Source organism: Centroberyx affinis, unplaced genomic scaffold (genome assembly GCF_046629955.1).
Source record: "Centroberyx affinis isolate AG114_WGS23_722 - 3 ecotype Tasmania unplaced genomic scaffold, CSIRO-AGI_Caff_v1 ptg000792l_1, whole genome shotgun sequence".
In the NCBI taxonomy this organism is placed as follows: domain Eukaryota; kingdom Metazoa; phylum Chordata; class Actinopteri; order Beryciformes; family Berycidae; genus Centroberyx; species Centroberyx affinis.
In genome coordinates this window covers 387,501-403,563 of record NW_027279398.1, presented here as the reverse complement: position 1 = coordinate 403,563, position 16,063 = coordinate 387,501, and the positions used below count along the sequence as shown (strand labels likewise).

The 16,063-nt window shown below is 41.5% G+C and overlaps 1 protein-coding gene across 1 annotated transcript in view; it reads right to left on the bottom strand.

Moving 5' to 3' along the window:
• The window catches only part of scn1ba (sodium channel, voltage-gated, type I, beta a), a 16,308-nt gene continuing 245 nt past the window's right edge, over positions 1-16,063 (bottom strand). The window contains exons 2-6 of the mRNA XM_071520327.1: positions 6,590-6,756; positions 3,585-3,828; positions 883-1,024; positions 348-419; positions 1-107 (exon numbers count right to left, since the gene is read on the bottom strand). Coding sequence (XP_071376428.1) covers positions 353-419; positions 883-1,024; positions 3,585-3,828; positions 6,590-6,756 — 620 coding nt within the window. The 3' untranslated portion in view covers positions 1-107; positions 348-352. The remainder of the gene's footprint in view (positions 108-347; positions 420-882; positions 1,025-3,584; positions 3,829-6,589; positions 6,757-16,063) is intronic.

Genomic DNA, 16,063 nt, shown 5'->3' with positions numbered 1-16,063 from the left:
CGTAGTTTTCCGGCATTGGGAGAGGATGGTGGCCGGTGAGCGACGGTGGGAGGAGGAAGAAGATGTGAGACTCCTCTCAAGGAAGCCTCTTAGAGTCCTTCCTTGTTCTGAAAGAAAATACAAAAAATAGAAAACTGTGAGGGAAAATGAACAGAAAAAAAGAAGTTGTGATAACCGTAAAAGCAATGAGAATAAAACGGGTACAAACAAATAATATAAGAGCCTGTCTGTAACAAAGGAGTAAATGTCAAGACTTTGCAACAAGAAAAATAAAGATTGAACAGAGGAAAGCACAGAAAAATAGAAACTGAATTCAGAAAAGGACTTCAGTGAGAATCCAGACCTACCAGTGCTATTCTGCCACTTGCACACCTGCACAATTATCTTTACTCTCCGATGCTATAGCTAAATACTCCGCCCTGAGGGAGAGAGGGGGGAAGACAGGTAGACAGGAGAAGAGAGAGAAGCAGAACGAGAAATCAGTTCAGCGAGGGAAAAAGGGAAATTTGTGTTATTTTGAGCAGGATTTTGAGCGGATTGAAACAGATTGTGTCTCGTCCAAGAATGCTGCAGGAAGCAGGAAAATCAGGACATTTGGACGGCCCAGTGGGACCTGGAAATGAACGGGACTGGCACGGAGAAGATGTGAGTCTGAGTGTGTGTGTGTGTGTGTGTGTGTGTGTATTTGTGAGTATGTACACTTGTATATGTGCACATGCCTGTGAGTGTGCCTAGATACTGTGTTTCTATGTCTACGTGCATTTGTGTGTGTATGTGTGCTTTTGTGTATATGTGTCTATGATTGTGCCTGGGTGAGGGTGTGGTGTGGTGTGTATGTGTGTGTGTGTGTGCGCGTGTTTGTGTGTGTTAAGTGTCACTTACGCGCTCTCTCTCAAGGCTTCCTCGCCCGCCGCTGCGATCTTCCTGTAGCAGTAAACCATCTCAACCACCAACCAGAACTGCAGCCCGATGATGGTGACGTACATCATCACCTCCGACAAGATGGATGCCATTCCCCTGGTGGCTGGACAGAGAGAGAGAGAGAGAAAAAGAGAGATAAGGTGTGTGTCTGTGTATGGGGTGGGAAAGGGGGCTGGATTTGATTTGTGTGACGAAAAGGCTGAAGGCCGCCCGGGTCATAAATTTTAAGACCGATTTGAGTCATAATTCATGACTGATTTCCTGCTTCCAGGCGCAGCGAACGCCTCCGATCGTCCACAAGGGTTCAGTGTTCTGCTGCCAACGTCCCGCTGGTTCAAGGTTGCCGCTAATGCCAGAGCTCGGCAGTGGAGAAACACCCGCAGGTCGGTCTGCCTGCTACATTTGATGAATATTCAGAGGCCCGAGCATCGAGCCCTGGGGGACGCCTCTGTGCTGACTTAAACACACATCCGCCAGCTGTAAGAAAAGAATACTGAGCGACCCTGACTAAATGAGTTTGACACGTAAATAAATACTAAAGACACACTTTATTCGGACGATCCAATCTTGATACTCAACTTTTTCAACATTGCGTCCTTGCTTTAGCTCTCATATAGACCAGGAACTTTTTTGGCTATGCATAGCCCAGTTTTAGACCAAGCAGTAAATACATTATTACATATTTTAAACAATGCATAAACAGCTGTAAATGTCAAAAATATGCACCAGAGAAGTCCAAGTCAATCTAAGATGTCGATGTTACTAAACGTTCACTTTTAAACCCTATGTAGCCTCATTTTAGCTAGACGTCTAAAACCATTTAAACGTAAAATGTAAAATTATTATCAAGTGATAATAACGTGTCACTACAAAGCCTGCTGAGCTTCAGGTGACAATTACAACAGTGTGGAAAGTAGTCTATAGATATTCAGTGCCTGGGTTAGAGTTAATATTAGAGTTGAGGTTTGGGTTAAAAATGAGGTCACGGGTATTTTTAGGGTTACATGGTCTGTAGAGATGCAGCAAATAGACAAGTGACACTTTGTCCAACATCTACTTTTTGTCACCTGGTAGTTTGAGTATCAACGTTGGACTGTCCCAATAAAGCGCTGCCCTAATGGTAATTAAAACTGTCTGTCAGGAGAGCCTCTCTCCTCCATCGCGGTGGCTCTACATGCCGTGACGGTAAGAGCGATGAGTCACTGGAAGGGGGGAAGTGCAGAATGAATGTCAGCTGTGACAGCAGGTGTGACAGAGCCGCGAGGAAACATCCATCGACAGCCGGGCGCGTCGACACGTCACATGATGAACATCGGCGCTTTGTTGTGGACACGCCTCTTTGTGCGCCTGTCGTAACGGTGTCCTTGGTTTTGATGTTTCTGTTTAGATAACATGTTGTCTGTATGTTAGGTTGAGCTGTGGATCCTAAAGGAGCGAGCAGTGCAAATCTTTGCTTTATCACAAGTGACTGTGAATATTTTCTTTTACAGCACTTTGTAACTTTAAGTTGTTATACAAATGTGTTACTGTTATATTATGACACATAAATGACACATTTGGGCAAAACAAATATTCCTACAAACAGTTTACCTCTTGGATATTTATGGTCTGTCTTTGGATCTGGAGGTTTTAAGAAGAAAACAAAATCTGCTGCATCATCGCAGCTCTACAAAAACAAAAAGCAAAATTTCAGGTCCACTTGGTGAACAAAATTGAATTAAATGCACAACCCATTTTGAGTTTGATGATAGCTGAAGCCCGCTGGTTTTGTAATTAAAGTTCCTTTCATACTAGTTCAACAAGCGTGGCTGAATTCTTCCTTTTGTTTGGTCTGGGACTTTTCACAAGACACAGTGAAGACAGTGTTTAACTAACACAGACACATAACATAATCAGTTACTGTGTATATGAGAACACTGTCCTCACCTCTTAAAGGAAAAATCCTCCCTCAGATACTGTTACACTGTTAGATATCATCAGTGTGTGATGTTAGTTAGTGATGTAGCGTTGTTATTTACTCTACTTCTACTTCTGTTGGTGATTAACTACGTTTCCCAGAATGCCTCGCACCCCTTCCGCAAAACACAACATGTCTTGTGGCTGCATTGCATTCTGGTCTATTGAGGCTACTGTCAGTGGAGAAATTTGTCTCTCTGCCTCTTCTATGATGGATTTCTCTCTGTTTGATTGTTGAACGTCGGTGCAAAATGGCAGCTCTAGAAAGAAGCCCTTGCTCTTTAATTCTGAGGGACTGACACCAAAACCTGACATTTACTGTTGATGTTTTTAAGGCTTCTGCTATCAAACTCCATTAGTAGCTGTTTCAGCTATCTCAACGTGATGTCAGGTCGTCAACGTTTGGCCAGTTATCCGTGGGAATTGAAAAAAACACACCACCAAACAACAAAATGGGCCCAGAAATGCGAAGTACATCACCAATAATTGTTTTTTAACAGTGATAAAGTGTTTTAGGGTGGATTTTTCTTTTAAGAAAACTGACAATAAGTATATAAAACATAGTATGGGGCATTCTTCTCAACCATGCTATGGCGGTTGTATCATCTACAGTATCCACAAAACTTATTTTACACTCCTTTTCAATATTTTTTTCTTATTTTTTTTTCCCCGCCCAAACACCGAACGCCCCGCCCCTCTCTCCTTACTTCCTGGCACCACGTTGATGGTGATGTTCTTGATGATGTGGGATTCAAACTCAAAGTTTGAGTTGGAGAAAGTGAGCTTGCGGTAGAAGGAGCAATTGTAGATTCCCGTGTCGTTGTAAGTCATATTCACGATGTAGATGGAGCCGTCCAGCAGGTCTGCGGTGTTCTTGCTGCCGTTCCAGTACAGACGGCCTTGGAAACGCCAGTCCAAGACCTTCCACTTCTGATTTTCATAGGTGTATATCTGGGAGAGAATTATGGGATTTGTTAAATGGGAAATAGAGACTGAGTGTTAGGCGAAGGGATCTGACAGTGTACAGACCTGACAGCAATACAAGGGTTTGGGTGCATAAATGTACTGATAAAGTATTTGACCTATTCTGTACATACTGTAATAAACAATATAATTACTTTGAAAACCCAAGACTATGAATATAGGTGAAACACTCTGCAATGATTTTATATACAATAATCAAAATGGTTCATAATACCATATAGTCGCAATGTCAAAAATGAGGTTAAAGTAGCCTAATCCTCTGTGATTAAAATTTGATTTTGTTTCAGTGATTAAAAATCCATCCTTTTCTACAAGCATTTCAGACTGTTCTGCCCATGAACACTTGGTCTTCAAATTCATTCAGTAAATATCCTTTAACTAAACCACATTTATTTGCAAAACATCATGAAGAACATTATTATCATCCTAAGACATAATATTTTTGAAAAACAAAATTATGAAAACTGAATATGGGACCATGAACTGAAACAACGTATGTCTATCTGTGTCTCTCTCTGTCTTCTAATAGAGCAGAACTGCCATGAAAAGGAACCAAACACATCAAACACAATCCTTTGGTCCAAATTATCACTTATTGTTACCTACCACTAAGAAAAACCAAACCCCTTAATTTTATCCCTGAAATGTCCCTAATTTCTCATTACATAAACATTAATTATCCATTAAAAATAACATAGCTTTAAAAAACGTAAGGGTTAGTATCATGGGTTTTTAAGGGATTTATTCATGGGTTGATTCATGGAGACACTAGAAATGAAGGGATTTTTTTTATGCCTTTTGTTCATGATTTACAGGGTTATGAGTTATTAATGGAAAGTGCCTGTCTCCCTGAATTTTATGTTATATTAGAAAGTAAGGAGTCAAAAATGAAGGGGTCTCTCCTCCATTAATAGCTCCCTTAATTCTTCATTTTAAGAGGATTTTGCATGAATTAAGGGGTGAATTAATGTAAATTTAATATTATTATTATATTACTGGTTCATAGAGTACTGAACAAGTATTGTTTAAGAGCGTGAGGGCTGATGATGTGGTGTCTATCCTTTTCAAAGGATCGCATCTGATGGCTGCGTGTTGATTTGGAGTGATTTCAAGAAATATATATGAAACAGTGTCTCACCATAACTGAATTTGCCTCCTCCTTCTCCTTCTCTCAGGATAGAAATACTTCTCCTATATTAAAGAATCAACCAGCTAAATTCAATTCTAGGGATCAAACATTTCTAGCTGAGTCACCCAAACAATTGTGTTACATCTACCAGTTGTTCACTTGGTTACGTCAAGAATAGGTATTGAGGTCACATTGTAAACTGTCTGTTCACCTGTTCATTCAGCGACCTTTGACCTCTTCCACATCAACATTTTGAGAATAGCGCGGGGTTTCAATCCCTGTCACTGCGCTCCTGTCTTTGGGTTTAGGTTTCAGCGTGATTTTTCTTGGAATCCACAATGTGAAGAACTAATTTCAGCTGCTGCATTTTGTCTTTTACTTTTTGCATCTGATTAATAGTCTTTGGCTTGTAGTCTTATTTATTTGTTTTTCTCTGTTTCTGTTTTTGTTTTTAGGCAGCATATTTCTCAGCATATTTCACACCAGGGCAGGTAGGTGTCGGACAAACAGATTATTCAGCGTTGATTTGAATATTCAAACCTTCAAAGTACATTTCAGTTTCCACATAATAAATCAGGCACCTGATCACCGGATCGCCCCCACCACTGCTTCTTCCTGATGGACTCATCATTGGTTAAAGCCTGACCACTGCACTTCCTGGTAAATTACCGGATACAGAATGTATCTGGCAACCGAACACTAATGGGATTTCTCCTGCTATAAGTATATAATGGCCTCTTTGCTTTGCTGGGTGAGGACTTCTTAGGCAAGCCAGTGTGTTCCAGCTGACACAGAGGAAAAGAGCCCGTCATGAAAAATGCATGACTCCGCTCTCTCATGATAAATGCATTGCAGCCGTTTCACTCCGGGAATACCTTTCCTTTCAGCAGTGTACAAAGTGGCTGCTAAACGTATGGTAAACCTGTTGTGATTGATGTGTTTGGGGTTCACACTGATTTCGTCCATCGCTGTATCTGGACTGTCAGGGACTAAATTGGCTTCAATGAATGAAATCGACATTCATTTGCTTGTAAAACTGGATTAGGTTATTGAATTTCAGGTCAATTGGCAAGACGGACTGGTGTAACAGAGCATATCAAGTCCCAGATTGTTTTTATGCTGATTGACTTCCAGCACTGCAAAAATTGACAAACTTGTTAAGTTGTTTTATCTTGTATCCAGATTTTTTTAGTGAAATCATCTTACTGCTTTGACTGTTTTTTCAGGATAATGTAACTTGTTTCAGGATATTTACTTGGTAAGAGTGAAATAGTCTTGGAGAAAGTTTCTTGTTTCAAGATTTTGAGATTTTGAGATTGAAATTTGTTGAAACCAGCAAGATTATCTGACAGTGCAGTGAGACAATCTGACTAAAAATATCACAAAATAAGCTTGATAGGTCTGGAAACAAGTTAAAATCACTGGACAGTTTATCATTTTTTGCAGTGAGAAAGCCTTGGTTTTACACCACTATCAGCCTGGGTGATTTTTGCATCAGCAGCCTCTGCAGGGAAAACATCCTAAAACAAGGCCACATGCCTGCTGTGATGCTCAGCTCCATACCCTTCCCTCAGGAGTCTGTACCAGCAGGCTACTCACCTTGGTGTACTCAACGTCGTCTTTAGCCTTGAACCACCAGTCGACCCAGGCCGTGGCTTGCACCTCGCCCCTCATCTTGCAGTAGATGCAGCCCAGTTTGAAGCCTCGGTCGACCACGGCCTCGGTGTCGGAGTCCACCTCCACACAGGCTGCGTGGCACAGAGACGCTGCAGCGTGGAGAGGAAGAACAACGCACAGTTAGAAAACATACAGTGTTACTTTGTCGCTCTATTTCTATTTGCATGGTATTGGGGTTTAGTGGTAAGAGCCGTGGCTGGCCATCATCCTTTTTTTCATGTACCCGTGGCTTGAGAAAAAGGTTGATAAAAGTGCAAAAAGTGTTTTCCAATATCTCAATACTTGCAGGCAAACTGTCTCAGCAGTACTTGATAAAACAATGTTAGCTACTGTAAATTTTGTATTTGCGTGCTTGTTCCCATCGCTCATGACATGCTTGTGTTTTTTTTTTTTTCTATTGGGCATTGCCTTTTTTCTTGCATTTTTTATTTCCACTCATGATTTCATTTTATTGTTTTGTTGTGAATTTGGTTAATCACACTAAGCTCTTTTTAATTTTTGAGGTATTCTACATTTGAGCTATTTTTGTGTTTGAGAAACTGAGAGGAAATAAACAGATTGCAGTGAGCGACACTATTCTATATTTCCTTGCAGTCTGTCCATTGGTAATCGAGCTAAATTCATATATAGAAGCGTGACTCTATATATGCCATCATCATCATGACACATCGGCCGAGAGTAACACACCTGGAACTCCAAATGTTTCTTTCTCACACTGCACCTTGCAGTTTCCACTGAGGCCTCAGCATCGCTCTCAACCAATGATCTTGTGCTATTTTCAACTTTGACCCCGGGGGAAGCTTTTGTTTTGAATCATAAGATGGGGGGGAGTGAGGGAGGGGACAGGAAACACATAGCACACGGCTGGTCAGATGAACAGCGACTCTGATGCTCTTTTTGTTACAGAGCTCCCTGGAATACAAATATTGCAGCACCTCTGTGAGACATTTGTAAGATTCACACAAAGAGAAATGCCGCCATACTGCAGAGGAGGGAAGGAGGGAGGACAGACAAGGAGAGAGGGGAGGAAGGAATCAAGGAGGAGAAAGAAAGAGAGTTAGCACAGGCTTCCACAATAACACAGCCATTTCTACAAAAGCATGGGGAGAGGCAGGAGGGAAGAGGCCTAATGCTGGCTGATGCACTGCAGAGAGAGAGAGAGAGAGAAGGGGGGAGAAGAGAAAAAGGGGAAAAGGGAGGAGAGAAAGTTAAGATCACAACACAACAGATCTGAGGCAAACAGCGTTCGCAAATAATTCAGTGTTTGTTTTAACCTGCTTGGAGAATGGGTGGAGCTAGTCCCATAGAACAATATAATGAGTAAGTTTAAAGGTGCATTACGGAAGATTTTTACTGCCCCATAGCACAAAAACACCATAATATATCTGTGGGTTGTTGATCAATACTAATTCGTTCTCAACCCCCCCAACAAAATAACAACAAATGACAAAGCACTATTATAATTCCAGTATTTTGCATCATGATATATTACCTTTTTGCTCTAATTATCTAGCTTATTCCCCTCTATTATATAAATCTGACTTTATTATTTGTGTCGATTACAATCCACTGTAAGCTGTGCCAGCTGTCGATGTTATTGCAATTCCTTTGTTGCCTATGGAGGTTGATAAAAATCCTACATTACCTAATTTGAAAGTGAATTTAGTATAAAGTTTCTGCGATTAACAACTGAATCTATAATTATTTGCAAATGCTATTTTCACCCAGGTCTGCAAGACAATTCCATCACATTAGCTTCTACCATGTGTAAAGAGCAAAATGCAGACAGACAGAAATCAGAGAAACGGAGGCAGAGAAAGACAGAAAGGTGAAGAGATCGACAGACACAGGAGCAAGACAGTCCATGCAGAAAAACACAGAGAATTAAAGAATTAAGGGTTTGAGATGGCTGGTATATTGACTGCTCAGAGAAAGGGAGGAGGGACCTGGAACACAGACAGAGGAGACACATTACAATGCCGACAAAGCACATGTTTGACAGACAGCTCATCCAACAAATAGCAGAGAGAGACATAAAGAGGATGTCTGCAGACAGGAGAGAGCACTTTGGCTGTGAGACAGAGAGGACAACGACCAGCAGACAGACAGACAGACAGACAGAGAGAGATGGAACAGTAGTGTTACGGTGCACACAGTGTGAAGCAGCGGTCCTGAGGTAGGTGATGACACAGCAAGAGAGGAGATTGTGCAAGGCGAGCAAGGATGCCGCTGACTGTCCGCAGCTGAGACAGCAAGTTGCGAAGACGGGGAAAAAGACAGAGAGAGAGACGAACAGGCAGGCGGACACGAAGGAAGGGCCACACATCCAAAGTGCAGACTAAACAGACTGAGGCCCACCAAACTGCCACAGCAACGGTTCTCACTAAGTAAGGGCAGACACACACATACACACACACACATACACACAGAGCGTGCAATATCCAAATATATTGCGTAATCTGTGGACGACTGAGGTTCAGGGTTATGCAACGGATATTCCAGAAACTGCAGATTAGGAGATTTTTACTGACAGGGGGCTGGCTGGTTAATCCCATCATATTAATTTACGCACTATTCCCCTGGGGCTGCCAATGCAAAAAAGCTGATTTATAGCCTAAGCTGCACAAAAGGCTATCCACCCACTGAGGTTAGCTAGTTTAGTGGACTGCTGGGAGCTATAGGGAATACAAAAAGGATCAAGGTTTATTTGCTGAACTAATCATAAGAGAGGGAGTGACAGGAGAGGAAACTGGATAAACAGCAGCAAATGGGAAGATGAAAGGGGACAACATCCGTTTCCATGACACACGCACACTCACACACGCATACGCACACACAACCTGGGGAAATGGCAAGTATCCATGACATTTCCCTTGACACCAAGCAAGCAAGAAACTTTCCAGTGGAACAAGTAGACCATTGAACTGCGCTCTGCTGTGTGTCACTAACATTTTACTCCACAAAGCTGTCACATCCAGAGCTGCCAGTGCTGGTGGCTGCTGAAGTGACGGCACATTAGCTTATCGGTGTAGAACAAGCCCGAGGAATTCTTGACTCTTGAGTTACAAACAACCTTTTGTCACTCTCTGTTGTTTCTATCTTTACATCTATTCTCTTCTAGAAATGTCCTCAGTGGGAAACAGCTGTACCGCTGGTCCACACAAGCTCTGGAAAAAAAAATAAGACAACCAAAACAAAACAAAAAGAATCAAGGATACAAGAACCAAATAGTTTTTTGATCTAACTTCAAACAACTCTGTGAAAACACATGGAAATGGCGGCACTTCCTACCACATGTTTATTGATGATAAACACCATGCTAATGAGTTTCGTCAAAAATGCTTTCATCAGAGCATCATACACGTGATACTTAGCCAAGTACTTGTGAAAAACAGCAAGCAATAGTATACATCCTAACCTCATCCAGTTGTCAACAACTGACAACTCTGTCACAAACATTATTAATACTTAGTATCATGCATATGATGCTCTGATGAAAGTGTTTTTGATAAAATGCATTAGCATGATGTTGGCTATCAATAAAAATGTGGCCTACTTGAGGTTATGTGTTGTCATCTCTTATAATAAGTTTTTGGAAGTTCTGCCATTCCCATGTCCCCAAATATTTACAAAGGAACTCTTGGCGCTCATGGAAAGAAACAACATTTCTTTTATTATTTCAATCAGGTTTTTGCCAGCACCATAGCACTGAAACTTAAATTAGTGACAGTGTTCTCTACCTCTTTAGTTACATGTGATTTACCTCAAGGCTCAATTCTGGGTCCCATTTTATTGTCACTATGCTGTATATGTCAGTCCATCCACTGGCATGGCATTGCCTTCCACTTCTACGCTGATGATACTCAGCTATATCTGTCAGTAAAACCCGATGACTTCAGTGAGCTAAGCTGTTGTTCAGGACTGGATGGCTCAGAGCTTTCTGCAGTTAAACAATGACAAGACTGAAGTTTTTGTTATCGGCCCTGAATGCATCTCAAGACAAATTCAGCAGCTTTAGAGATAATTTCATGGCCGTATCTAACTTTTACCTGACGGAGGTCCCATTGGGATCGAAACGTTGTCTATGTAACTAAATAAATTTGTTGGGTGCATTCAACAAGAGTTGCGAGCCATTCATTCATCATTCATTCTTTCCCCATCAAGTCCATGGCTCAATAGCCTATTCAACTTGATGAATGTTGTCTGACCCTGCCAGAGCTTTCATGTGCACACAATATTCCAGTTTATACTGGAAGGATCCTAGCAGAATCTTGATGATGAACATGTGAAGGGTTTTATTCCAAAATGCTATGTATCCATTGAAAAATAATACCTGATGGCCATTGGTCAACATTTGAAAAACACAGATGATTACCTCATCGGAAATGTTACTATACTGCAAGTAAGGGGCTCAAGAGGGTTTGTAACTTCAATAATACTCAATAACAAGTTTTTACCTTGAGAGCCAGCAGTCATTTTTGTCACAGTAGGTGCTGCAGGTTTCAAAAAGTGAATATCTCATTTTGGAATAAATGTCCTCATGTCCTCTCTGTTCCATCCACCTCTCTCTACACTGAGAAAATTATCTGTCCGTGTCCTGATTCATAATGCTCATTTGTCCTTGTCTACCCTTGCATGGGTTTGGTACAGACACATCCAACCACACACACACACACACACACACACACACACACACACACACTTAATTTCCAGGAGCACTACCTCAGTGTGAGTGCATTACGTCACTGCTGCTGAGAAAGCATCGCTGCAGGAAAAGCACTTATAAGCTTCATGTCTCCCTGTCACCAAGCCCAATTCAGCTTTCTATACTTCTTTTTCTTTCTTTCTTTCTTTCTTTCTTTCTTTCTTTCTTTCCTCTGAACCTATTTTCTTGATTCATTAGTAAAGTTAATGCTTCTTTCACTGTAGCTTCTCCTGTGTCTCCTTTGATCGATGCAGTATTATTTCATGCATACAACACCCATAATGAATTCCTACAAATCAGTAGCTTTATGCAGTAGCATGTGTGTCATATCGCTGCTTCTGAAAACTTCAGAACTCCAGTTTTGATGATTTTTAATGTCTTCAAAGTTTCAATGTCAAGCTATACTCCTCTTTGCATAATTCAGTGCGCTCTCTCTCTCTCCCACCAGCTACAGGGCATCCTGGGATTACTGACCTCTGTCTCACAGCTGGAAGAACAAGGGCTCAGGTGTGTGTGTGTGTGCATGTGTGTGTGTGTGTGTCTGTGTGTGTGTGTGTGTGTGTGTACGTGTGTGTACGTGTGAGTATGTGAGTGCATGTGTGATGCCAGTGAGTACGGCATGCAATTAGATCACGGCACCATCTCGATATGCTCCAGATTAGCGGATTAGAATAGATCCTACAAATGAGGTGTTACATGAAATCTGACAATAAAACTGACTCAATTAGAATCAATGTTAAACGTCATTCAGAATTAGACTCGTGCACCATTGAGGCACATGCTATAGAGTCGCACAATGGCTGCAGATGGGGCACGAGTGAAAGATGGCTGTAGTTTCTCCTATTCACATTCACGATCTCCTTCAGATAGCAGGCCGCTCAAACAGAGAGCATCGGTCAAGAGCGCCTTTGTTTAGAGCGCCTGCTGCTTGTAAGAGCCAATGTAATAGATCCGGCCATTCAACCATTTCTACTTTAGTAGAAGAGGCTTGCACAACCTTTATGGAGGATGATTACGTAACCTTTTTACTTAAGTAATTTACTCAAGCAGCAGCAACGCGACTTCAGTTGTCATACAGACGGCTTGAAAAGTACAGTTTCAGTGAAATGAGCCGACTTTGATGAAAAGGTCATAAGGATTTTACTGAGATGAAAATTAATTTCTCTTTACATGATCACATCAATGTTTTCTATGCAGCGTTGTCTTCCTAGTTTAAGCTGTTTGGAACAAGTTAAAGCCTGAATGACAATGTAGAGTAAGACCGGCTGTCTAGAAAATGACTCAAGCAAAAGTACAGACTTCAAAATACTCGTAAAGGTCTTAATAAATGGCATTAAAATCAAATGGCATCAGCTGAATCTATTCTTTGCTATGGTATCCTAATATGATTTGGTAATCTGTCAGTAAAATGAAAATCTCAAATTGTGAACCTCATCAGCAGAGCAGGAAAAATGATGGGTGTTCGGCACCCATCTTCTCTGCAGGGCATGTTTGAGGACACAGTGGTTAGACAGGCTCAAAAAATGCAGCTGACCCTAATCACGTTCTTCATAAAGACTACGAGTTTATGCCATCGGGTAGAAGGTACAGATTACCATACTGTAGATTTAACAGATATAAAAGTTACTGAACAACAGGCCTAAATAGCAGGAGTTGACTCTTGGTCACAATGGTAGGCTGTTGAACTGTGCAATATGTACCATTGTGACTTTCTTTCTGGTCTGGTGTTGGGAATTGTATAAAATGTGGCAGGCCCTACTTGTTATAAGGGTTAGGATGCAGTTTAATGTGGTGTATGTGTTACATGTGTCCATGTGTCTAATATGTCACTCAATGTAGTGTGCAATGTAATGCAACGACAGCAGCTTTCTTTACGCTCCAAGACAAATTTCTCTACAGAGACCCAATAAATTAAATCTGGAATCTTGAATAATAGTCCTGGTTTCCCAAAAGAAAGGCTTCTGTGTAATGTCATTTCCAATATGTTTGGATGTGATGGCTTGGCTGGAGTGACGGAGTGGATTTCAATCAAATTGCTCGGGGCTGAGAGGCTGGCTTGCCACTTCTTGTATCCCGTTCACACTGACCGCCTTCGTCTATCACTTCGTGCTCAAGCCATTTGCCGGCTAAATGGCTCTGCGCTGCGGTCGTACAAGCAAAGCATCTCTCCGCCGCTGCTTTCTCCAAGGTTTCCATCAGCAGTATTAGGTTTTATGGGTCTCTGTGCTATTGGCCTGTTGTCAGACGCGTGACTCAGTCGATCGATTGCGACAGTTTACGTTATGTCACATTTAGGCAGAAAAACAAGACAGGAGCACTTAGGCCGCCTTGTACACTGCTCTGATTTAGTGGGAGCTTAGTGGGATGGAGCGTGGGTGGAGCCTGAATTATTATGACAGGCAGGGGGATTGAAGCCAATGTGCACTAAGTAAGCATTTACCTAAATATATAGTTATTGTTAAATTCTGATCTCCTGATGTCATTGGTTGAAATCTACAGTATATGCAGTCAATGCCATGCTACTTTTCCTAATGATGTACAATGTTTTCTATTGAATAACATAGAAATGTTAGATTTTTAAAATAAAAAATAGCGTGTTTATCTGTTCTCTTGCTCAATCTGTTCCTTTCCTCTTCTTTTTGGATTCCATCCAATTTCCTCGGCCTTGTCTGGTCTTATATCCTCTCTCCGACCGGCTCCAGATGTGCTCAGTCACTGCAGTCCTCAACTAACCCACCGACCGACCAGACGACCGGATCGACGTCTATTTCTGTCCGCTGGGTTGTGTAACCTGCTTACTTCTTGCCTAGTCTCTCTTCTCCCTCCACTATCCCGTCTCCCAAGTCAAACTTCTGTTCTTCTGCCATTATCAACCTCATTCCTTTACATGTCATAGCACAGCAGCTCATCTAGGATATAACAACAACAACAACAACAATAATTATAATAATAAAAAGGCTGTGCTGATAGTATAGTTGGTTTTGGTGTAGTTTTCCCACGCTATGTATTTGTATACTGTTTTGATTTCTGGTCATACTTTTTCATATAGTGTCTATCTTCAAGCAATAGAAAATAAAATGTATCACTATTATTATTATTATTATTATTATTATGGATGAGTGTATGCATGTGTGTGTATATGTGGTGTTGGTAGTATTGTTGGCGGTGTGGGAGACACGGGCGGCTGGCTGATGGAGATAAGCGCTCTGTAAATCTCTCATTTAATGCATTGCTTCCTTTTTGCGCTCCCTTTTAGCCCCCAGCGCATCACCGAATTTGAGATTGAGAGTGCCACCTAAGAAAACCGGCTGGTACGTGCTAGGGTATTTTCTTAGAAAGGCATATCAAGTCTGGGTCAAATCGTATTTTGGAAATATTTCATAGCATTTGTTTGAACCTCCTTGGAGTACTAGACTGGGTGGGTCACAAACGGTGCCAGAAAGGTTAGACAAGTGCAAAGCATTTAAAGGAGAATATGGGTGTCATTTAGAGTTACAGCCCATTTACTTCTGCCTGCATATAATTTACATTTCCCCAGTCATTTTGCAATGCATGCTGTATGCAAGTAGATTCTTAATATTTACTTGTTTTTCGTTGATGTGACAATAAAGTTTGCAAGGTGACATGTTTTGGATGGATTCATGTTTACTGTGATGGATTATCTAGCTCAGGCAAATTTGAAAGTCTGTGGAAGCTGTTTGTCATCCTGTGCAGAATGAATGGCGGGAGGAAAACGAGCGCTGATATCTCCAACTACCCTGACTGTGTGCAGAAACAAACTGGACTAATGTAAACGACAGGGGCAACCTAGAAGCTAGGAATTAGTAAATATTGTACACTCTTCTGTGATTCACAACTTGCCCGGTGATATCTAAATAATCCTTAATCCCACTCATATCAAACTAATAAAAATAAACCCTAAGAATTACTGTTAACCCAAGTCAACATATATAATGAACCTGAACAAATATACTGAATAGCTTTCACATAGAGGGCGGACTTCACTGATGCACATCCGAGATGGATTTAATTACACCACACATGTATAGATGAATGATTAGCACAGCAGGGAATAGGAGTCATATTACCAACCAGGGCATTAGCATTTCAGAGCCAGAACTCATTACTGCGGGATGTTGTTCTCATGCTGAACCTCAGTGCACCGACTAATTGAGAACATCTAACAGGATGTATAATGGGTTCAGTGTGTAAAGTGGCTTCTGTAAGAAATGTGTGAGTTACAGGGACGTGCCCTACTGCAGACACTCCATTCAGCTGAGCAACATTACGGGAAGACTGGGAAGTCAGTCACACACAACACATACACACACACACACACACAACAGGGGAACACCATGCCCCGATGTGACAGAGTAATCTACACTGTTCTAGACCCTTCCATATCATGATGGCTGCTGTTTCTGTGTGTGTGTGTGTGTGTGTGTGTGTGAGTGCAAGTGTGTGTCCTCCATTTTAATGCCGCCACATGGCCTCATCTCATTACCCTGCTCTGAAAAAACCTGAACAGCTGGTTAAGGCTTTTAGTGAGCAATCCAGCACAATGGTGGAAACACAAATACTCACACATCTGTATCTGGACACACACACACACACACACAGAAGGACAGCGCACATAAACACATCCATATGAGCGCCAAGTTGAATGTATTTGCACATGCACACACACCTAC